Source organism: Drosophila takahashii, chromosome X (genome assembly GCF_030179915.1).
Source record: "Drosophila takahashii strain IR98-3 E-12201 chromosome X, DtakHiC1v2, whole genome shotgun sequence".
Classification (NCBI taxonomy): Eukaryota; Metazoa; Arthropoda; class Insecta; order Diptera; family Drosophilidae; genus Drosophila; species Drosophila takahashii.
Window position 1 is genome coordinate 4,609,714 of NC_091683.1, and position 24,935 is coordinate 4,634,648.

The 24,935-nt window shown below is 40.4% G+C and overlaps 3 protein-coding genes across 3 annotated transcripts in view; 2 read left to right on the forward strand and 1 right to left on the reverse strand.

Annotated features, from left to right (window-relative positions):
- The first annotated feature begins 500 nt into the window (after window positions 1–500).
- On the forward strand, window positions 501–2,743 carry LOC108068151 (uncharacterized). The gene is made up of 2 exons (XM_017157565.3): window positions 501–1,683; window positions 2,185–2,743. The coding sequence occupies exons 1-2, from the start codon at window positions 621–623 to the stop codon at window positions 2,274–2,276; spliced, it is 1,155 nt and encodes a 384-aa protein (XP_017013054.2). The 5' UTR covers window positions 501–620; the 3' UTR covers window positions 2,277–2,743.
- A 450-nt stretch (window positions 2,744–3,193) lies between these two features.
- Window positions 3,194–3,835, reverse strand: LOC108068152 (uncharacterized). The gene has a single exon (XM_017157566.3). It carries the CDS (start codon window positions 3,830–3,832, stop codon window positions 3,194–3,196), a length of 639 nt encoding a protein of 212 aa, XP_017013055.3. The 5' UTR covers window positions 3,833–3,835.
- LOC108068116 (pneumococcal serine-rich repeat protein) overlaps window positions 3,721–24,935 on the forward strand; it is a 32,485-nt gene continuing 11,270 nt past the window's right edge. The window contains 2 exon segments of the mRNA XM_070218984.1: window positions 3,721–3,855; window positions 21,786–23,538. Of these exon segments, the coding sequence (XP_070075085.1) occupies window positions 21,889–23,538 (1,650 nt within the window). The 5' untranslated portion in view covers window positions 3,721–3,855; window positions 21,786–21,888.

Here is a 24,935-nt window from a genome sequence, read left to right on the forward strand (position 1 = left end):
AAAGTAGTATTTACTGTTAGTATTTTGGTCATAAAAATGGAAATAATGATCCAAATATGGAATGTTATACCTTGTTGAACTCGGTATTAAATTCCAAATCGATTGGCATTTAAACCTGAAAATTTTTAATTTTTGCCATTTTTCGAAAAAATCATGATGTAACCCCTTATCAAAAATGCGAAAATTGATCAAAAAATAAATTTTCTCGAAAGTGAAAGGGATAGTTAGTATAGGTCATAAGCTGCCCAAAACTGTCGGTCTTTTGGCTGTGCGCCTTTGTTTGACCAAATAATGATCGAAAAACCCAAAAAAAATATATATTTTTGTCTAAATTTCTAATCTATAGTTTATGCCCTAAATGTTCAGTTATTTGGTCTAAAAATATTATGGTCCTTTCTTTCTTTCCCTGTATCAAGTGCCTACTGTGCTTGGTATTTTTCTTTGGTATTTCCCAACGTCCTTGGTATCGCCCATCGACTAAGCTCCGTTATCGATAACAATAACGCCTCCCTTGACATCGATATCATATCACAAAAATAAAAAAAGTAAATAAAACACAAAATAGAAAATGCTTTGTGCTTTGTGGTAATCGACTCCGGGAAACGCGACTAGCAGCTAGCATGGAGGAGCGCCAGGAGGCCTACGAGCCGGAGGACTACGAGCTGAATCTGAATTTCGTGCAGCTGAGTCGCCAGCAGGTCCTGCAGCGCTATTCGGGTGCAGTGCATCAGCTGCGCCGCATGGCCGATCGGCATTATGCGGTGCGCTCGCTGAGCTTCGACAACTATGTGCTGTTCCAGTACTTCCGGCAGCGCAACTGGCAGACGGGCGTCACGCCCCCCGCCCCCTTCTTGATGGCCTACCTGAAGCTGGAGGTGCTGCATCATCTGCTCGACCGGCGACGCCAGATCCTCTGCTGGCTCTTCTACCTGACCCTCGTCTCGCTCTGCGTGGCCGCCTATCGCTACGAGACGACGACGACGACGACGAGCTCCACCGGTGGTGGCCACCAGGCGATGGTGTATCCCGGGATGCGAATGTGGCGTCGAATGACCATGCCGCTGATCCAGCGATTCCCGCAGCTCACCGAGCTCTACGACGAGTCCTGCCTGATGGGCAATCCCTTCTACCAGCTGGAGGATCTTAGCTGCGGCCCATGCGCCGAGGTGGAGAGCGTCTGGCTGGAGGGCGAGGATCTCGAGCAGCATCGGCCGGAGGGCTCGCCCATTGCCTTTCGCAGCAACCAGCTGGAGGCCATCGATTTGAGCCACTTCTATGCGATCTACGCGAGCAATCATCAGATCTTCCAGCGCGACGCGTACCGGGTGCACTCGACCAACCAGGATGTGCACAATCTGGAGGATCTCTTCGGGCAGTTCAACAGCAGCAGCAGCTGGACCAAGCAGGCGCACAGCCTGTGGCGCTGCAATCGGATGCTGCCCGCTCGCCTGCTGCGTCCCATTTTCGCCCGGCCCACCCGTTTGCCCAGCATGGGCGTGGCCCTGGAGCGTTATGTGGCCATCGATACTGCCCAGGCGCCGGCCTACACGCTCCCCGAGACGGAGTGCCCCAATGTGTATGTCCACCAGGCGGTGGGCACGCGCTTCATCATCCTCCGGCCCACCAGCGAGTGCCGGCACCGATGTCGCACCCTCTCCCTGCGACTCACCCAGTCCTTTGTGCGTGAGTATCCTTCGAAAAAGAGCTGAGATCTTGGAAACTACAAAAGCTAGAAGGTTGAGATTTTTCACACATATTCTTGGGCCTCCTACGCAGCGCTAGTTTATTTCAGCCGAGCGCCACGCCCCCGCTAACGCCCACAGTAGCCCACTAATTTTAAAACGTGTCTGGCGCCCACACCTTTAAAGATTTCCGAGAAGTATAAATGCAATTTTGTTGTGTATATTTATACCTATCGAAATGTAGAAGAAATTTTTCAAATCGAACCATTAATTTAAAAGTTAAGCGCAATCAAAATTGTATAGCTGAGTAACAGGTATTAGATAGTCGGGACTATAGCGTTCTCTCTTGTTTATAATTAATAATGACAAAAAGCTGTTTCCTCGTGCCATCATTGTTGATTCAACCATGTTTCCCGATGGCTGATAACCCAGTTGTGTTGATATTATTTGTTTTTTATTTATTCTTCAACGATTCCCATTAATTCTCTGTGCCTCTTTGCAGTCAGCTACAATTGGTTGTACTGGAAACCGATCTCTGCGCCGGATCCCATCTCGGAATCGCTGTCCATCAGCCTTATTGGCTCCTACTGCTAGAGGATCCCACTTCCCACTTACCCAGCTCCTAGCTTTAAGCGCCATATATACACACACACCAACCATAAACCACGAAGCCAAAATTAATTTACGAATTTTGCCGCTCCATTGGATAGGCAAGCTAAAGAAAATTTAGACAGGAGGAGAAGCTAGAAGCTGCCTCCCGTCTGCGTCTTCGATTTCCTAGGCTCAATTCGTCGCCCTGCGTAATCCTCAAGCCCTAGATCGTAAGAATAAGTTTAGTTCAACAGTTAACAAGCTCCTGCTTCATCCTTGTGTTCTCGTCGTTCTAACCATTTTGCATTTAAAAACAACCACTCGGCTCTAAGTTCTGTTTTACACCAACAACTAAACTAGCGTAGTCGACAGCGGAAAGCGAATTTTGTAAATATCCATTGCCAGACTTGAGTTTGACTTTGTGTTTTTGCAACAACTCACGAAATAAAAGATACCTAATATATAGTATATTCACTTTAGGGTTGTTAATGCTTTCAGTCGGTTTTTATACGACTCTTTCGTAAGATTATTGGTTTATTGATCTTATAATCTTCTTTTTTACTGTACTCACTTCGGAGTACATTTATAAAAAGTCATTTTAAAGAGATTTTAATTATATAGATTTTATTTTAGTTGGAAATTCTATTTTACAATGTAGTAATTTTGTTTTTGGTAGGGATCTATAACTATAAAGTTTATCCAAAGGTTATCGTGAGATACTAAAGTTATCGATCTTATAAAATCAGAAGTTTCTTCTTTTTTATTGAATTCCGAAGTTTGAGACATTAGGAAAAAGATATTTTAAAGATATTTCAATTTTATAGATTTTATTTTAGTTGTAAATTCTATTTCACAATGTAGTAACTTTGTTTTAGGTGTGGATCTATTACTATATAGGTTATCCAAAGCCTTTTTAGAGACTATTGATTGACCTTTCGCAGGGCATCGAAGTAGGAGCCGGTCATGAGGTCCTGCTCCTGGATGCCCAGCTCCTGGGACAGCTTCTCGGCGATGCTCTGGCCCTCCTGGAGGCTCTGTTCCGGTCGCAGGCACACCTCCAGCTCCATGAAGTGGCCCAGATCCTGCACCTCGTCCAGGTGGATGCGTGTCTGGCCCACAAGGAACAGATGCCGCCGTTTGGCGAGGACACCGAGGACTCCGTTCGACTGGCGGAGGATCTTCTCGAGCACCTCCGGCTCATCCACCTCCGTTTTGTTGAATTTGGAGAGCTTGGGACCCGCCACATCCGGACGATCGTAGTAGACCAGTTGGGAGCGCGCCGGAGCCTTTAGGTAGCGCAATTTAAGGCGACCTCCGCGCGGAGATTCAAAGAACACGTCCCGCTGCTCGATCAACTCCGCCTCCTGGCCGCCGCCCAGCGTTCTGGCCAGGATCAGGCGCTCCCCGAAGCCCTCGACGCCGCCCGGAATGCGGGCCTTCACCTCCACGTTGCGCTGATCCGCCGGAGAAGCCACCACTTCGCACATGTTGCTAAATCTTTTGTTGTTAACAAAATAGCGGCGATAACCGATAGGAAGGAGCTTGCGATAGGAGGACATCACATCGGCCGATAACACATCCGGTAAGCGATAACAAAGTAAGAACACTCTGAAATCATCGGCTTGGCGCCACATTTAAAACTTTCGATGGCGCCCTTGAAGGGCGGGAAATTTAAATTTTTATTTAATCTTCGGTTGCTTAAGGCTTAAGTAATGAATTAGAATACTGGTTTTAGTCATTTTAAAGCTAAAATAATGTATAGTAATACTATGTCAGTCTTTTTTTTGTGATTGTAAAACCTTTCTAATCTTATTTTAGAAATTATTATTGTACAATTATTGTAAATCAGCCCTTTTTACATAAATTCAATTATTTTACTCAGTAGCCAGTAAATTTAAATACCTGCAAACCGGAATTCTGTAGTGCTTTAAAGTGATTTTATTTTTTGAACTGCTTTTTATTTGTTTGGTATTTTGCATTAGTATTAATATAGTTTGAATTAGTTTTATATATATATATTTTGTTATTAGTTTTAGCATTAATTTATGACTTGCTGTCGTGGATTAAAGTTTAGACTTGGGATTACCGTTATATACCGTTATATTTTCATAGATAAACCCACATATATATTAATATACCTGGGTTCCGATTGAACAAAGAAAAACCTCCAACAACGAATTATCAAGTAGAAAGAAAATCAAATAAAACACGAAAAAAATATGTTTGTATGAGTATATATAAGTATATATTATATATTCAGTGAGCGTGCAACACACAACTTGAATAGTCTCTTGTCGAGGCTCCGTTTCGTGGACATACAGATACAGCAATAACGAGGAGGAGAAGGGGGAGGAGAAGAAAGGAGGAGGAGGAGGAGGAGAAACGATGCCGCGCAACGAACCAATACATATACATGTATATTAAATATCGCATCTGTGTGTGTGTGTGTGTGGAGTGGTGGCTAAAAGGGCGGGGAAAAGTGGGCGTGGGCGGGGTTCCCGGGGGTTGTTGTTGCTCTGTTTCACGGGGTGGACTTTGCTAGGGGAAGCAGAAGAAATAAGGAACAAAGAAGAGGGGACTAGAAATGAGGGAAGAAAGAAATGGAAAAAATAAACAAGAAAGTAGAAGAGAAAGTTTCAAAACGGTGTGAGGGTGGGGGTTTCTAAATTCTTCTTTTTGTACGTAATTCTTCTACTTTCTAATTTATATCCCAATAATTATGAATTCTTTTACTCTTTTATTTTTATTCCTGTTTCGATTTTCCTCTAATTTTTTCCTTTCTTCTCCTTGAATTTGCAATTTTTTAAAAAATATTTTTAAGTTTCTAACTTGTTTTCTTCTTCTAAATTTAAATCATTTGTTTTCCCCCTCTCCCCATAATTTTATTTTCTCCCTTTCTTTTGGCAGCAATTATTTTCCTTTTTCTCCCTCCAAATTTTTCTTTTTATTTTGCTTTGATTTATTTTTCTTTTTTTTTGTGGCTTGAAGCTGGGTAAATTTATTTTTAATTTGGCAGCCATTTTTGTTTGTTCTTGCCTCCACTTTTGTTACCAGATTGATTTTTGTTGATTAGGGTGGCAAAATTAAGTGGAGTCTTTGGGGGCTTTACTGTAGTAGATCAGATCAAAAATTAGCTCTCTCTCTCTCTTTCTAGTTTTACTTTGCAGACGAGTGAAACTCTATATTCTCCCACTTTATCATCGTTTTCTACTTGTTCATCATGGAAGCACACATACTTAAAAACATGTACATATAAATAAGAAATGTGAATTGTATATCTTAAACCATGGAATTATTATCTATGTGCAGCTACAATAGCTTGAGATACATAATACATAGATACACATGAACAGCTGCTGTCAAAATAATAGTGAATCTATATAAATAATAGTAATATATTTATAATTGGTATTAAGTTTAAAAATAATTTCAAATTGATTTGAGATCGTTTTCTAAAAACCAAAAAAATAAAATATTTAATTTAAATACCTAACAAGTTAACCGCAATTGTTGGCTTGAATATATCTATACATACATACATATGTATGTATGACTGCATGTCTGTATGTATGAAACTTTGGCCATAGTGAATGGAAAAGCAACAAAATCATAGCCAAAACAAGAAGCGGGCCAAAAAGGAGCACAGAGAGGGGGCAGAACGGAAAAGTGGGCGAAAAAGTGGGAGGGAGAAAGAAAAGTGCAGAGGAGGGGGTGGGGGGAGACGAAAATTTAATGCAGTTTTCTCAATTTTCTATGTGGAATTCTGCGATGCTCGACGTCGACTGCGACGCCGGCAGCGACGCTGACTGCGGCAGAGGCAGCAATATAAAATGACGGCGACGACCTTCGCTGCTGCAATCGTTGTTGTTTTTGTTTTTGTTGTTGCTCTTCTTGTTGTAATTGTAGTTGTAGCTTTTGTTGTGGTTGTTCTTGTCTTTTGTTGTTGTTGCGGCCCTCAGTTTTTGGTGGCCGATGGCACAAAATTGTATATTGGCCATGTACAAACACACACAAACACTTACACCCCATAAACAACATGCACTGAGAAACATTTTTAAGATTTTTTGTTTGTCAAGACATAAGCTTATATATTTTTGTTAGAAATTTTATAACTCTCTGTTTTTTTATGGAATTTTTAAAGACAGTTTTAGTTCTATTATTTATTAAGATACACTGGGAGAAATATTTAAGTAATTGTATTTAAATGATGTAAAGATAGCTTTAGTTCTATTATTTATCAAGATAAACTGAAAGAAATATTTAATTAACTGTATTTAATTGTTTTAATATATGAACACAACACCCATTTCTTTAAATGCAAAATAAAAATTTCTAGTTACAAATTTTTTTTTAAGTCATTACTTTCTAAAGATCTTAATCTAAAACAAATTTTCTATTTTTTACCACCGGTCGCTTTTACCCCATGTTTACTTTAAATCATCGCTATCTCAAAGTTGCAAATTGTAAATTCTAATATGAAACAATCGAAAACTTTACTGCGTGGAATGACAAAAACATATTTGATTTAAGTTTTAAGTGTGTGTATGAAATGCATAAATATGTATGAATTATCTGTATGTTTGGCCGGGCGTTTTATATAAAGTAAGACTCTTTTGTGTATGTATCTGGATTTATGCGATTGTAACTGTTTACCACCTCTATCATATCTACCGCTCTCCCTCCCACTCGCTGGCCAACCGATATCGCCATCTCTCTTCTTTAACATAACCAGCTGCGACTTTAACTTTACAGTTTTTGTTGCTGTTGTTGTTGCCCTGTCTCTTTTGCTCTGTTTGTACGAGTGTATGTGTGTGTGTGTGCTTATTTTATGTTTTTTTTTTCGTTCGAGAGAGAGATACTTTGACCTTTTTTTCCCATCAAGAAGTCTGTGAGCTGGAGATCATTGCAGATTAAATACACACACAGATACATGCATACAAAATGTATCTGACGAATACACAGATTTGTATCTCGGCTTTTTTCGGTGTTCTTTTTTTTTTGCCTTAAAATTAATTCTCTGTTATTCGCCTTTTTTTGGTGGTATTTTTATTTATTTCCTTTTTGTCCGGCTTTTATGACTTCATTTTGTTCGGTTTTTTTTTTTTTAATTTTTCCCAATTTTGCTTGTGTATCTACATAGAAGATAAATGTACATACATACATATATACTATATTGTTTTCGCTGTGTTCCTAGGCACCCAACAATTTTCAATGGAATCGATTGTGGAGAAACGAGAGGGCGGCGGAAACACACACAACAAGTGGAAGCCAAAAATCTGCATGTATCTGGGTATATGTATATATATCCCTCCATTGAAAGCCCTCCCCGCATCCAACCCTTTGCACCATTACAGACCCCCTTTTGAACTCACCCGAAAAACCCCCACCCAGCACCCCAAACCCCCTCTGTGGTTCAATGGACTCCGTCTTTTTCGGCATACCCTCACTTTTGCGAAGCGGGGAGAATGGCAACCGAGTAAAGGCTGTCGATCCTTTTTTAAAGAAATCTTTAAATTCCTTATTTAAAGATTATTTTTTAAACTTTTTTACAGTTTTTATTAAATTTGTAGAAAAAAGTATCTATAAAAAAGTATAAATCTGAAACTGACAAGAGTATTTCAATTCATTTCAAATTACAAAAAATAAATAAAAAGTAATATATTTTCAGGTTTTAAAGAAAGCATTTTTGTAGGATCCTTTTGTACTTTCAGATAGAGAATCCAAGTTTCGGCTTTTAGATATTACTTTGCATAATGCTTGTTTCTTAAGTTTTTCTTTTGGCAGTGCACCAAATTGAAAATGACTGCGATTCGGGGATTTTGAATACTCTGTAAAATATTGAAATATTTTCAACATAAAGCTTAATCAATAATAAGAAAAAATTAGAAGAGGGTTAAGATTAAAATCAGAAATGTAATATATTTTTGTATTCCATATCTACCAACTAAGTGTAGATAACTAATATACCCTTACTTTCGTCTTGAAAGAGGGAAAATAAATGGGGAAAAAATAATAATACAAAAGAAAAATTAGCTGCTATTTTTCCAACTTCCCCCCTCCTTCCTTTCACCACCCCGTCCACCTCCGCCCACCTTCTTGCCGTCTCTTTCGCACTCGCATCACCTTCGTCTTTTATTTGCAATTTTGCTTTTTCGCCTTTCTTCGCTGTTGCAGTGCAAATAAATAAATTATAAATGTCTCTATCCACGCACACACACATCGATAGACATACAGACATACACATATAGATGAAGAAATATAGATTGTGCATATATGTATGTATGTTTGTATTTCTGTGGAATATTTCATATTTATTTATGAGCCAACGCAAAAAGAAGAAAAATGTACGTATGTATATAATCCACACATATAACCAAAGCGAAGCAGCACAAAGCGGAACGGCAAAAGCCAAAGCTGAATACATACATGCAAACATACTTACACATCCACTTAAATATATGTATTTACACACATACAAACATATGAAAAACCAATTTTCTTTTTACGCTTCGATTTCTATATAAGCTTTTCCGATGGAAAAGTGGGGAAAAGTAAAAAAAGGAACGAAACCAAGTTTCATAACGAGATACATTTGTATGAAAAATGTATCTTATCCGTGGAAAATAGTGTTCTTAAGCTTCAGATATTTTCAAAAAAATATTTTCAACTGGAAAATTTATAGTTATATATCAAACTGTTTTAAAAATGAGATTGTATCATTTATTCACCCTTTAAATGTATTACAGATATCTGCAATCCATAATTATCATTACAGTTGCATCGCCATCTTTTGTATCTCAATGTTTTGTGCAATATATTTCTGGGAAGATGTGCTACCTGGAAAGTTTTAAGGATCTGTCTCAGGTAGCCAGGGATTTCGACAAGCTTTGGATGCCCATCCAATAGATCTCTTATTCAATCAGGTAGCCGCACATGTCAAGGATGCTAAATGATAATGAGGAGGGTCGAGAGGGGTGGATAATCGGGAAAATCCCGCTGTGCGATATAACGATCGCAATTACAATGTTCGGAAAGGGATTACTACTTAAGCGTCAAATGGTTTGTTGGTTTAATTCCCATATCATATCTCAAATTTGGCTGTTTTTAAAATTTCACATCTTTATCGCAAATTTCTTTAAGAAAAAACTGATTCATAGAAAATTCTGAACCTATTTTAAGAATTTAACTGAATCATTAATCTGCAAGTTAAGTTTCTAAACGTATAATCTTAAAAACTTTTAGTGTTTTATCCAAATCTGTTGCTTTTAATTTGTGTATTCCTAAATTGGTTTGCCTAGGCATTATTCACACATCTGAAAAATAAAATAGAAAAGGCGAAAATTAAAGGAAATCATGAGCAACTGATGACAGCTAATGTTGGCTTTGTATTATCTGGAAATGTGGGCATGTAAATTCCATGAATCATGAATCACGCCAGCGAACAACAATGAATATATACATATTCATACCATACATATACATATATAGTACGAATACATACATATATAAATATGTGGCGTGTCAACAAAGCACAAAATTTAAGCAAAACGGAGTGCAAAAATATTCAACTACAATATTGCATTCATAAGTATGTAAGTAAGTATGTGCAACATTGTAAATACATATATTAATTGCAATATACGAGAAGCCAGAACAGAGTTGCCACGTCATGCAACTTGATGTGGTGGCAACCCTAATCGAGCAACTACCAAATCGCTGACTAACTGTACTTGTGCTTTATTCCCTTTTTCTTCTATTACGCTAAGTTATTTTTTTTTGTTTCCCTTTTATCCACTCTAATATTGCCAGCCCTTTTTTGTAGCCCTCCTTTTCTCCTTCTAATTTGCCAACGTGAATGGGCAAAAAAAGAAAGAAAAGAAGATGAGGGAAAGAAATAAAAATGGAGGCAGAGAAAAGCGTAAAAATAATGCAAAAAAACCAAACCAAATTGGTATGTAAAAAGTGATGAAGAAAAAAAAGCTACATACGTCGACGTCGCTGCCGACAGCTTAACTGTGGAATTTGCCTCTGCCGATTTCGCTAATCTCCCACCCACACACGCACACAGCCAAAAGGGGTTTATTTATAACTATAAATGTATGTTTGTATGAAGGTACATACATACATATACATATATCGGGGTCTCGCCGAAATCTCCAGAGATTTCCACTTCGGCTGGTGTGCAAATCTCCCAAGAAATTTAGGGATTTTTCTAATCACCCCACTTAAGCCCTATTCGTATATACATAATTCATATTTTTCTAAGAGCAGTCCTTAGAGATATTAGATTTAGATCGATTTCTTCTTAATTTGGTAGGGAATACATTTAAAATATTTTTCTAGATTTTCCTAGATTCCTATATTTTCCAACTTCTGATGCGTTCGACTGGGTTTTCCCCTCCAGATCGAATTGCAACTGAAACATCTCCGAAAACTATTTTTCCTTATCAATTGACACCTGTCTTTTCGGCTGTGTGCGTGTGTGTTTGTGTTATCAGGTCTCCCATACACACAAATATGCATGTTTATAACGGTGTTTTCGTAGCATGCGGAAGTATTGCCCCTCTGAATGAAAAATTGCAAAACAAAAACATGAGATATTTACAAATACTACGGCAATAATAACTTAAAATTTGTAAATTTTGCGCTGCAGAAATCTAAGCATTGCAATATGACAACGATGACGACAAAAACCAACGACAGACAACTCGGCTCTCGGATCTCGGGGCCTCTTAGACTTTCAGACTTTTAGACTGGGCTTGGCGGAAGGGGAAGCATAATGGTGCCGGCCAGCGAGAAACTTTTACTGCCCTACATCCCAAGGTCGCTCGAGGGATGATGAACTCGGTACCCGCAAATGACGTGAATGGAATAAAGAGTCTATTTATAGATTTTAGGGAATTTTTAAAGATACATATATACAAAGATAAAAAAATTGTTTAGTTTATTTAAAAATAAAATAATACGTGTAATTTAACCTATGAAAGTGAAGTTTACTCTGCACTTTTTTCTTTCTAATAATAAAAAAATAGGAAAAATAATAGAAGCTTAAAAAAAACTTTAAAATAATCAAAATTTATTAAATTTAGTTACTAAAAATGGTATATTTTCCTTCCAAACTTAAGAGAATCTTTATAAAATGATCTATCAAACCCATATGCCTATCGTCTAACTGGAAGGGCATTGGCTTCACTTCAGAAATGCTATAATATTGATAACAATAATAAAACAAAAACAAATGCCACAAAAACAACAACAACAACGGGCGAACGAAAAACGCAAGGCGCAGATGACGAAAACGCCGACGTCGCTGTCGCCGACGAACGAAGAGCAAGCCAAAAAGTGGGAGACGAGGAGCAGCGGTGAGAGTGGGGGGTGGGGGGCAGAGACAGCGATAGGCAGCAGAGACGGCGACGAATGGGTGGTGAAGAAGAGGGGGGAGGGGCAGAAGCACACCTGAAAGTCATAGTCATAACGGGTTGTTGTTCTTGTTTGTTGTTTTTGTTGGTTGGGCGAAAAGCAAAAACAAAAAAGAATGAGAAGAAACAAAAATCAAACCAACACCAATGCAAAAACAAACAAATAGAAGATGGCAATGAGAAAAGGGGGATGAACGCGCGGAGGAGACGGATGGCGAAGCAGAAGAAACGAAATCGCAAGCAAATAAGAACACAAAGCAAACGAAAAGCGGCGGCAATGAAGCAAAGCAAAAAACGAGTTAAATTTACACCATGAACGGAAGAGAGGGAGAGGGAGAGGAAGAGATAGGTCAAAGGAGAAAGGGAGAGAGAAATAACCGAAACCGAACATTTCCCGAATAAAGTTATCAATCAACCAAAAAATCGGTGTATTGGCCGGATGTTTGATGTACACTCAGCTCGGAAATTCCCATTTTCCGGGAATCCTCCTTTTTGTAATTCCATGAATTATAAATTATAGAAATATGATAAGGCATATAAAATTCTGAAAGAAACTGGTAGAATAATTTAAAAACTACTTTGACTTCGCTAAAAAACACTTTTTTAAACCAGTTTTTTTAACAATGATCAAAATTTTTATGATCAAAAATTAGAATTTATTTATTACGGTTATATAAAAGCGTTTGTCTTTGTAAACCATTTGTAATAACACAAATAAACAGATGTGCAAAATATCCTATAAAACACATTCATATCTATGGATAAATTTGTATATTTTAACAGTATAATGTGTACATTTAATATGACTGCTGGATAAAGGCGGAGGGCGTGCCGGTGGGCGGGGGGGGGGGCAGGCGTCTTTCGGGGGGTCGAGCGAAAAAATATAATACTGGGCTAGCGGCTGTCCCGCTCGCACCCGCACCGCTAAACGGGCTGGCCTTGCGCAACGCGCTCGCTTGCTCACACACACACACACAGTGTGCTCTTTAATCTCCAGAGTTTACTAAGAGCGAGCGGGCGAGGGAGCGGGAAGGGGGAGAACACTCTCGAGCGGTCGCGAACGATGAGGCCCCGCTTCGCAGCGCGTCGTTTTGTTTCGTTTCATTTCGTTTCGTTTGCAGCCACAACAAGTTTTTCAACAGAAGAGCACGGGTGCGAGCGAGATGGACACATCGAAAATAATGCCAACGCACACTCACAAATATCTAACCGTTAACCCATTAAGGTCTCTGCGGGCTGCCCTCGAAACGAAATCAGAAAAAAAAGAAAAGCACCGGCGACCGAATATTCCCCAGATCTCGATAGATAAAAGCGATCGCCAGCACCGATAAGGTTTCTTCGAGGGATCAGCGATCCGGGGTTCTTCCGAAACTTACATCATCCCCTGGTACTATTTATAGCCAGGGGTTAATCACACGCATAGTGTGCGCATTAGTCACCAAAGTTTTAGCGGTTCGTATGAAATCTAGTTAAGATCTTTATTTGTTTGCAAATATTATTAAAAAGTAAAATAAATAAGTCTTTGAAATCTCAACAATTGTGTTTTATTTCTAGTCTTAAGATAAATGTAGTAACATTATAAGTACATTACAAAAATAATTGAAATTTGTGTTTATTCTCCTGGAAAAACCATTAAATTTCTTTTATTGGCAACTTGTATAGAACCACCCTCTTCTAGGACAGCAATTTCTGTGTTTTTTTCTTAATTAAGAAATTCATCAAACCGAAAACAAAATGTTTGTTTTATAACAGGCATTATAACGCAACTTTACACGACTTGCTTATCTGGCCATCGCCTCTCCCTTTCCCTCCTTCGCCCTGTCTCGCTCACTCGCTGCTTTTCGCACGCTACTCTGTTGCTGTTGTTGTTGTTTTTTTTCTTTCTGTGTTTTTTTTTTGTTAATTCATTATTGAGGCCAATTGAATTTGTGTGAAGCAAAGTGTGCAAGTGTGTGCGTATTGGCGTGTGTGTGTGTGTGTCTAGCAGCGTGCTTGAATGAGTGACGCAGCGACGGAGAGACGAAAGAGACGGAGAGACAGAGAGACGAAAAGTCGGACGGACGGACGCGGCCTGCGCTGCGCTGCGTGGACGGGTACCCGGCAAGAGACTATGCAACACGTTTAAATATGCGCAACCGACGAGCGACGAACAACAACACGAACGGCCGAACGAAAGGGAGAGAGAGCACAGAAACGGAAAAAAAAATAACCACACACACACACACACAGAGGCAAGTAATTTGGAAGAAGCAGATGACGGCGAAGAAGAGGAGGAGGAGGCAAAGCAAAAGCAGCGGCAGCAGCAGCTGAGCAGAGAGTTTGATGACGTCGCCTGCCAAAGTCTAACTGTTCGTGGCACACACACACACACACACACACACAGGGACAGCTGAACTGGCCACCCCCTCTCCGCACAAAACACCCCCTCCCCACTGCCATACCCCCACCCCCTCGCATTTTTCCTTGCCTTTTTTCGCGTCTTTTTATCGATGAGTGCTGGCTGTACTGGTGTTGTTGTTGTTTGGGTCACAAGTTCGCGGTCTCGGCTTATCCGAAATTTGAGGTTACCTACAGTAAAGAATCCCTATTTCGATTTTTTATAAAAATCAGCACAAAACTTAATTTTAAATATTTTTAAATTTTAATTTGGTTATCTAACTACAAAAGAGGAAACTTTAGTAACTAAATGTAAACTGTTCATCATGTTAAGAACAGATTATTATGATTTTCTTTATTAGTTCCTTAAGATTTTCTTAATTATTAATTTCCTTTTATATAACATATATCATAGAGAATCTTAATTTTAATATTAAAATTTAATTTTATCCATAGCCAGAGTCATATACCCATTGGTAATGAATGTAGCGCACAACTTTCTGTGGGGAAAGCACAAACCAAACGAATAACATGAATTCCCTTCCAGGCCAAACGTTTACGAAAATATTTAGCAGTTCAATAATTTGGATCGATTTATGGGTTTTTTAGAACCCATAGAACAGTTCCACATACTTTATCCTGAAAAACATTACTATTCCGTTATGTGTTTCCAGACATATTGACTTTTTTAGATTATTCTGAAACTGATACATATTTTTACAATATCCTATATATTACAAGAGAGATTAGCGAATTTCCTGTGATGTATGATCGGAAAAACCTAATTGACCTCAGGGGCCCATCATAAAGCGTGTGTAGAGAGAACCAAAACAGATGGGAAACCGATAAAGATGGTGAAACCCGAAGAGCAATATCAATTACATTGGAGGACCAGGTGGTCCTGTGTCCAAGTCCAGAGTTGCCAACTGTCACCGAAGGAGACGGCGAAGAGGAGAGCGAGAGAAGTGGGGGAGGAGATAAGATACAGGAGGGGAGGGGGAGGAAAATAATACATATATGACGCGTTCTTCAAAGCACTTTTTGTGCTGAATGACAGATACGATGGAAACTTACAACAAAGAAATGGCAACCCACTCACACACACACACACACACATGCTCAAAGGGAAATGCAGGGGAAGAAGAAAAGTGGGGAAGGGAAGTGGAGTTCGGAAAGTTCCCAGGGGCTGGAAAACCGAGCGAGTGGGAGGGAGAGGGAAGGCCGGAGGAAAAGAGAGAGCATCAACAGCTGCAGCAGACGAATGAATGTGCATAAAAGGCAGCCAACTAAATTGTGCATCGGTGTTGGTATTTCCCTCTATGTATGCACAATACATATGTATATGTATGTATTTATGTATTTTGTGTGCAAAACTTGGTAAGCACTTTTCTTTTTCTTATTTGTATTTTTGCCTTTTCGTATTTGCATAGACTGCAACTGCAACTGCAGGCGAAAACAACAACAATCGAAGCGAGAGAACCAGAAAATGATAAGCAAAAGATGGGGATACTGATAATGCAGGCAGGAACCCCCTTCCCCCTCCTTCAGACAAGCAAAAACAACAACGAAATGCCACAAAAACAACCGCAAAAAACTTGCTGGTGAAAAGTTGTATTAAAGCAACGCTTAACCCACTATTTACCAAGCGAAATTTGCGATAAACAATTTGAAAACATATGTACAAAAATATAAAAATATCAAGTTTTTCTTATCTGTATATACTGTATTTCTATTTTCAATGCTAGTAATTTTTAGCTTATGTTGTTTTAGGATTAGAGATATGCGGCTCTGGAATTGTTTACAAGTTTCTTATTTTTTTTTGTGTTATTTAAAGTCAAACTAGAAAAAACACCTGTAATTCCTCTTAGAGTTTTAGATTGTACCACCCTTCTTTTCCACAGGTGTGACTTTACCACCCCATTGGTAAAATTGTGTTACCATTGTCTAACCTCTCTTAAACTCACCCTTATTTGTTTAGAACAGAAACCCCAAAGAACTCACATTTCTATGCATGTAAAAAACACAAATTTCGTTATTTTTTCAAACCATGTCTTAAAAGATACAGCCGATATGGTCAAAAATTCTAAACCAAATATTTGCTAGCTATCAGAAAAGCACATACTTATAAAATGTGGTAATTGACACACAGAGGGTTAAAGGTGGTAATGGTGCGGTGGGAGTTAAATGGAGTGGTGGGTGTCCGGGGGGGTGGGGGCACTCACATTAACACCGGCACACCAACACTGACACACTCAGGTGCTGCGGGCGCATTAGCCCAAAGCAGAAAGCAAAGTGCAGTGCACAGTGAAAAGAGGAGAGGAAACAGAGAGAAGAGAGGAAAGGAGATGAGATGATTGCGGTGAAAAGAGGGGGAGGGGGGGTGGTCGAGGTCGAACGGATGTCCGGTCCCCATTGATTGGTTGGATACCCCCCTCTTATAGAGGGGTTAATCTGCATAATTTTAAATTCGTGTTGGTAAACTACAAAGTATGGAAAGAACGAACTTTTTCTTTCAAAGTTCAAAGTTTAATGTACTTTATTGCTTTGAAAGTTATAACCAAATCTGTAATATTGTTAAAAAAAACTATGATCAGTAATTGCTCAAGTGGATATCTCAAAAAATAAGGTAAAAATCAACTTTTTAAGCAATTTTATTTAAAAGTTGTGGAACTTTCGAAATGATCTCTTCGTTTTTTCTGCGAATGCAACCCTGCTTTCGTTAACCCTCGCTTAATCCATTGCCCTGCTCCTAGTTCTTCTTCTTCTTGTTCTCTCTATACCAAATATCGCCATCCCTTTTCCTGCGCAATCGTGAAGCTTGCCAAAATCAAAGCAATTGGCAGGGCCGCCCTTCCACCCACCGCCCCCAGCCCCCGCCCCTTTTTGAACCACCCATCCACCATCAACAGCTGCAGCAGACGAATGAATGTGCATAAAAGGCAGCCAACTAAATTGTGCATCGGTGTTGGTATTTCCCTCTATGTATGCACAATACATATGTATATGTATGTATTTATGTATTTTGTGTGCAAAACTTGGTAAGCACTTTTCTTTTTCTTATTTGTATTTTTGCCTTTTCGTATTTGCATAGACTGCAACTGCAACTGCAGGCGAAAACAACAACAATCGAAGCGAGAGAACCAGAAAATGATAAGCAAAAGATGGGGATACTGATAATGCAGGCAGGAACCCCCTTCCCCCTCCTTCAGACAAGCAAAAACAACAACGAAATGCCACAAAAACAACCGCAAAAAACTTGCTGGTGAAAAGTTGTATTAAAGCAACGCTTAACCCACTATTTACCAAGCGAAATTTGCGATAAACAATTTGAAAACATATGTACAAAAATATAAAAATATCAAGTTTTTCTTATCTGTATATACTGTATTTCTATTTTCAATGCTAGTAATTTTTAGCTTATGTTGTTTTAGGATTAGAGATATGCGGCTCTGGAATTGTTTACAAGTTTCTTATTTTTTTTTGTGTTATTTAAAGTCAAACTAGAAAAAACACCTGTAATTCCTCTTAGAGTTTTAGATTGTACCACCCTTCTTTTCCACAGGTGTGACTTTACCACCCCATTGGTAAAATTGTGTTACCATTGTCTAACCTCTCTTAAACTCACCCTTATTTGTTTAGAACAGAAACCCCAAAGAACTCACATTTCTATGCATGTAAAAAACACAAATTTCGTTATTTTTTCAAACCATGTCTTAAAAGATACAGCCGATATGGTCAAAAATTCTAAACCAAATATTTGCTAGCTATCAGAAAAGCACATACTTATAAAATGTGGTAATTGACACACAGAGGGTTAAAGGTGGTAATGGTGCGGTGGGAGTTAAATGGAGTGGTGGGTGTCCGGGGGGGTGGGGGCACTCACATTAACACCGGCACACCAACACTGACACACTCAGGTGCTGCGGGCGCATTAGCCCAAAGCAGAAAGCAAAGTGCAGTGCACAGTGAAAAGAGGAGAGGAAACAGAGAGAAGAGAGGAAAGGAGATGAGATGATTGCGGTGAAAAGAGGGGGAGGGGGGGTGGTCGAGGTCGAACGGATGTCCGGTCCCCATTGATTGGTTGGATACCCCCCTCTTATAGAGGGGTTAATCTGCATAATTTTAAATTCGTGTTGGTAAACTACAAAGTATGGAAAGAACGAACTTTTTCTTTCAAAGTTCAAAGTTTAATGTACTTTATTGCTTTGAAAGTTATAACCAAATCTGTAATATTGTTAAAAAAAACTATGATCAGTAATTGCTCAAGTGGATATCTCAAAAAATAAGGTAAAAATCAACTTTTTAAGCAATTTTATTTAAAAGTTGTGGAACTTTCGAAATGATCTCTTCGTTTTTTCTGCGAATGCAACCCTGCTTTCGTTAACCCTCGCTTAATCCATTGCCCTGCTCCTAGTTCTTCTTCTTCTTGTTCTCTCTATACCAAATATCGCCATCCCTTTTCCTGCGCAATCGTGAAGCTTGCCAAAATCAAAGCAATTGGCAGGGCCGCCCTTCCACCCACCGCCCCCAGCCCCCGCCCCTTTTTGAACCACCCATCCACCATTTTCCATTTTCCATTGATGGTTAAGCGAACGGTCTACATATACATACATACATACGGACCAACGCACACATGCAGGCACATGTTTAGTCGTGTTTACATAGCAAAGCGCGCACGAAACGGGGCCTTTCGTAACGCTCGCTTCTCACGCTGTCTCCCTCTTTCTCCCCCCACCCACCACTCGCTCACTCACTCACTCTCTCTCTCTCTGTCTCTCTCTCACATCGATGACGACTGACGACGTCGAATGCGTATGCCCACCACTACAAATGCACATTTCGCACACTCAAACCGTTGCATATATGTATGTACATACATATATACCCCATTATTAGAAGGGGGTTTACATAAGCCGTAGGGGGACAAAAAAAAACCCAAACAAAATCGACAAAAATAACTTACGGGAAAGACCCACACACACTCACACTCACGCACAGCTGACTAATTAGCAAAGCAAAACACCCAAAATCAAAACCCACACTCAAAATTTAGAGAGATGCTACGGAGAACGGAAAGAAGGTACGGGTACGAAAGACACGCACCGGGGAGTTGGTCATATCATACATACTGAAAAAAGCCCGGGAGACACCTGAAACCAAAGCTGAGAGACCCATAAACAGAATTCCCAGCAATTAATACCTCTACTGTTGATATTCGACATTTGTATACCCTTGGTAGAGTGGTGTTATAAGCAAACTAAAGTTGGTTCGTATACAACTTTATTTTTAGAAGCAACACAAAATATTTAATATTTTGGTACGACTGTACTTTTGGTATTTAAAAAATATACTGTTCTTAGTTCGAAATGGTTATTAAACGCTTTGAAGCTACTGTAATTTCGAAATTATTATATCATAACCCTTGACGAATATCACAAAACACATGTTTTTTGATCTGACTGTACATCTCGGGACCTGTTTTTAACTGCCAGTTAACTTTTTAGCCTCGTGTGATGGCGGCACAATGGAATTCGACTTGGACTCTTGGACCCCCGGCTAATTAAATTTTTGGGTAAATGTTTAGAGTCGGGGCCCGACCTTTCGGAGCTGCGCAGCTGATACTTCGTGTCCGTGTGTTCGTGTGGTCGTGTGTTCGTGCTCGTGCTGGAACGGGGCCTGTCTTAAATGCCGCAGAGCGCGCGAATACCGAAAACTTCTTGCATTCGACGGTGCGAAAGGGACGGGAAGAGGAAGCGGGAGCGAGTGGGAAAGGGAGAGGTAGCCATCGAATGCTAAGCAGGGGCCTTTGCTGCCTGCCAAAAATAGAGACGCCCCCGCCGCCACGCCTCCGCCCACAAAGAGCACCCACCCACCAAACCACCCACACAACATCATCATCACACCACCAATACCAAAACCAATACCAATACTGTGACCCAGCCAGTTCTCTGTGAACCTGTCTGTGTGTGCGGGTCTTGTACATAGCATAGCTTAAGCTTTCCTTGCACCGTGGTTAAAGTATGGTAAATAGCCAAGGCAAGGGGAAAGTTTTTCAACCTTCTATTGTACACACAAACCTAACACTTGGCCTAGAAACATAAAAGCAATCGAATTAAGAGGTAGTTAAAATACTAAAATGTGGCTTTTCTTAATTTTTACCACCTACTTTGAAAAAATTTTATGAGTAAGCCGCTATTTATTCCCAGAACTCTTGAAATACCAGATTGTTTTTCTCAGTACTCTTAAAAAGGTTTCGTTTCGGAAAAATTATACAAGATTACGGGAGTTCTTAAAATACATACATTATTTAGATCTAACCTTAGATATCAATCAAAGTTGGCTCAGAATCGAATGTTCAGAATACGTTGTTATTTTTCATGTAATGTTCATTCATTCTGTTATTGTACAGCATAGTGAACCTTGTGAAAATCTTGATAAAAAAAGATTCAACTATTATTACCCCAAAAAAAATTTGTGAAAAAATAGTTAAAAATTTTATTGATCCCGCGAATAATTAGTGTGTTGCATCACTTTCGAACCACGGTAAGTTGTAACGTGGCAGCGCCGTCGACGTCGGCGTCGCAACTTAGAGCTAGTCGAATGAGCGGAAGGAGAGAGAGAGAGGGCGGAGGAGAGGGAGAAAATGCACATGGCGCGTGGGGAAGGGGAGGGGGGAGATGGGGGCAAAAAGGGAACAGCCAACAACAAGAACAACAACAATTCGGCAAAATGTTCGTGGCAGCGTTGCAGCGACGCCGACTGCGCTGCCGGAGTGTATTTTTTTGTTGTGTTTTCCGTTCGTCGTATTTCGTGTTTTCCGTTTTTCTTTTGCGCTCTGCATCCGCTGCCGCGGTCGGCGTCGCTGCCCGCGCGCGCTAGTGTGCGTGTGCCGTGTCCGTGTGTGCCGCACACATTTTTCAGTTGACTTCGTTGAAATAATTTTCGTAACAACGATCACACTCGTTTGTGTATTGCGAAGACGGGCGGACGTACGTCGGCGTCGAAAGCGGAAAAAGCGCTAAAGCGAAATAGCGAAAAGCGAAGCACAGTGCGAATACCATAAACAACAAAAAGTCGAAAGAGAGAGAGAGCTAACAACTCGTTTTTTTTTCAATCGTCGCGACAACAAGAGGAATATAATTAACCAAAAACAAGCGAGAGAGAAAAGCAGCAACTAAATTTAACAACAAATGCATAAAATAGTTTTGTTTTTTTGCCCCACTGCAAAAATGCAGTCAGCGTTTGTTTGTGTAAGTGTATAATGTGTATAATACATATATGTAATGTATATATAAAAACAACAACAAATGTGTAAACGAAAAACAACAACAAATTAAAGTGCGCGCATTGGCGCACGCACACTTGGAAAACAGCTACAAAAAAGAGCACGTGCATGTGTGTGTGTGTGTGAGCCGGCCAGTGTGACCGTTTGTGTGCCAGAGAGAGAAGGAGCGAACAAGCCGGCTCGTAATTTTTTTGTTTAATGTTAAATTAAATATAAATAAATTAAACAGAAATCTCTCAAACCTGAATAAAAACCCAATAAATTACCCGTCTACCTTTAATATGTAAATAACGTCAAATATTGACAAAAAGACCGGGTTCAAAGCCCAGGCATGATTTTTTTTTTCGATAATTTTTGAAATTTTTTACATATTAAATGGAAATCTAGTGAAAAATCATAACGCATAAATTTCTCATTCTGTGCAATACACAGCTCCTGAATACAAACCAACTGTGAAAACCGATAAGCCGGGAAAAGCGGAAAAGCAGAAGAAAATCGACGAATAAGAAGAAGAGATACCAAGCAAAAGAGAGCGATGGCCAGCGAGGATGTGCAAATCACCAGCGTCATCGATGCCAATGGCCAGAGTTTACCGCTCCACGGCAACAGTTTGGGCGGTCCACTGGGGCCGCCGGTCAAGCAGGAGCGTCCCGACGACGCCGAGATCCGCGAGCTGGCCGCCAAGATGAAGGAGCAACAGAAGCAACAGGCCGCCCAGCAGGCATCCCGCCAAGCGGCCATGCAGCACTCGAACGGGGGCACTGCCTCCTCCGGCTCCTCCTCCTCCGCCGGTGGTGGTGGCAACATGCAGCCACCGATCACCAATGGCAATGGCCAGACGAACATCATGAGCTACCTGTCCCGCCACCAGAAGCTACCCAATGGCACCATGCAGGTGGTGCCCGCCTTGTCATCCAATGGTCAGCAACGCGCCAACGGCAATGACTCCTCCTCCGCCGCGGACAAGAAGTCCTCGGGTCCCTGCGACGAGGAGTCCATCATGGGCCACTTTGGCTGGGCCCAGTTCGGCAAGGTCTCGATCCCCTACATCTTCCGCCAGTCGGAGAAGTACTGCTCCGTGCGGATGATCGAACTGAAGCTGCTGGGCAAATATCTCAACTGCCTGCATCCGGACATCTACTCGAGTTGCACCTGCGTGCGCAGCTACTATATCACCGATGCCGAGGCTCGGCTCTTCATCGAGATCAATCACAAGCACTGCGACGGCGAGTTCGGACGCGATATCTTCAATCAAAAGGATCTGGTTGTGCGCCTGAGCGATGCCTCCAAGTTCTATCAGTTCTTGGACATTTGCTATCGCAAACTGGTGTCGGGCAGCAAGACGCCATCGGAGAAATGCGGCTTTATACGCATCAACAAGGAGTCCGTGGTGCCCTACACTGTGCGCAACAATCAGCAGGTTGTGCCGCTCTTCTACTTCGAGGGCGAGACGGAGAATCTGAAGACCAAGGCGGAGCTGCTCAACGGCTGGGATCTGGCCTACCTGAAGTTCTGCTGCAAGGTCCAGGGCATTCGCAACGAGCTCTTCTCCAGCGAAAATGTCGCTGTCATTTCGCTGACCGACATCAAGAGCTACTTCCCCAATGGCACCGAGTTCGAGGACTACTGGCCCAGCAAGGTGGTCGACTCGAATCTCCTGATCGGCAATCGTGCCAATGTCAATAACTCGGTCAACTGGACCCGCCAGCCGTCGGCGCCGCCGCCAAAGGTCACGAATACCGGCTCCGGATCTTCGAGTGGCGGATCCAACTCCTCCTCCTCGGGCGGCAACATGGGCCAGAACTCATCTTCGTCCTCATCTTCTGCCTCGAATTCAGCGGGCGGCGGCGGTGGCCAACAGGTGACCTCAAAGTCGCAACAGCAGCAGCAACATGCCTCCGCTGCTGCGGCAGCTGCCACGGCGGCGCAGCAGCAACACCTGATGAAGCAACGCGCCGCCGCAGCAGCAGCCGCTGCCGGCGCCAATGGGGTGGCCAATGCGGCCAATAGTTTTGGAGCAGCCGCCGTGGCTGCCTTCAATTCCCAGGCGGCGGCGGCCGCCTCGATGCTGCAGCAATCGCAGGCGGGCAACAACCGGATGCTGTCGCAGGCCACCGTCCAGGCCTTGGCCAGCAGCGGCTGGATGTCCGGGCAGAGCAACCTGCAGCTCCACGCCCAGATGATGGTAAGTAGTAGCAGTCAGCACTGGCTATCTACTAGATCTTAAAAATATCGATATTTTGTTACTTTCGTATCGATAATATCGATATTTTGAAGGGAAACATATCGATAATTAGCAAACTGTCAATATTATTTCAAGTTTTACTACCTACCCAACTAAAACCTACTTCCTATTTACTAGATCTTAAAAAAGTATCGATATGTTCGATATTTTGACCATATATATCCGATAATATCGATATTTTGAAGGGAAACATATCGAGAATTAGCAAACTGTCGATATTTTTTCAAGCTTTATTACCTACTTAACTAAACCCTATTTCCTATTTACTAGATCTTAAAAAATTATCGATATGTTCGATATTTTGACAACATCGTATGGAAAATATCAATGCCTTAAAGGGAAAACTTATTGATAAATATCCAACTGTCGATATATTTTCAAGTTCTACCACCTACCCAACAAAAACCTATTTCCTATATATAACCTACCTACAAATAACCCACTTGTCGTAACTTAAAGTTTGATCCAGATGATTATGAAGCCTCTTACTACTACATATACACTGATGACATATAAGCACACAACCAACATACCCATAATAACACCATCAACAAAACTAACCAACCCATCCACTTGTACCGAAGAAATATACAGACTTCTCAAAAACTCATCATACCACCAACATAAATTACTCGTCCAAAAACACAAAACGGAACTGAAAACAAATACTGCAAAACACGAGCATGATTTCAAAAGTGTCAATTCGAAATTTTATTATCTATATATTGCAATTGGCAAAATCTAAAAGAACTTGTATTGCCAATTATGTACATAAATATTATTAAACACACTACTTAAAAAACATTAGAAACATTCATATTTTGTATATTTTATTATATTAATGTAAGTACGTTGATTTCCTTTAACTTTGATATTGATCCTTGTAAAACGAATACAATGTTGACAATATTTATTTACTTGAAACTTAAGCTAAACAAAAAACATCGATCCATCCTCACTTTTTTTTGTGAAAGTGGACATGTTACATGAAACTAAATAATCAAATTCTTAATCACTTCCTCCAAAATGTATTTATTTGAAGTAAATATTTCCATTACTTGGGAGCACCCCCAAATTCCAAGAATTTTTGGTGTAACAAATTTTCCACCACTCCTTTGTTTAATAATTAAATTATTTGGCAATCACACCCAAAGTTACATTACTTTCAAGTGAGTACTATAATAGTCACACCTTTTAATTTGATACCTTAACAGGATAAAGTTAAAATATAAACTAAAGATATTTATGAAGATTTTTCAAAGCTCAGTTTAAGAATCATTTGGTATTGAGAAAATTCGCTATCGATGTGTTTCACTGTAGCTTTGTAAAATTAGGTC

Excerpts from the sequence above, each read along its gene's own strand:
- LOC108068152 (XM_017157566.3), bottom strand. The coding sequence starts at position 3,832 with ATGTCCTCCTATCGCAAGCTCCTTCCTATCGGTTATCGCCGCTATTTT.
- LOC108068151 (XM_017157565.3), top strand. The coding sequence starts at position 621 with ATGGAGGAGCGCCAGGAGGCCTACGAGCCGGAGGACTACGAGCTGAAT. Across the intron at positions 1,684-2,184 it reads ACTCACCCAGTCCTTTGTGC|TCAGCTACAATTGGTTGTAC; the intron begins GTGAGTATCCTT and ends GCCTCTTTGCAG.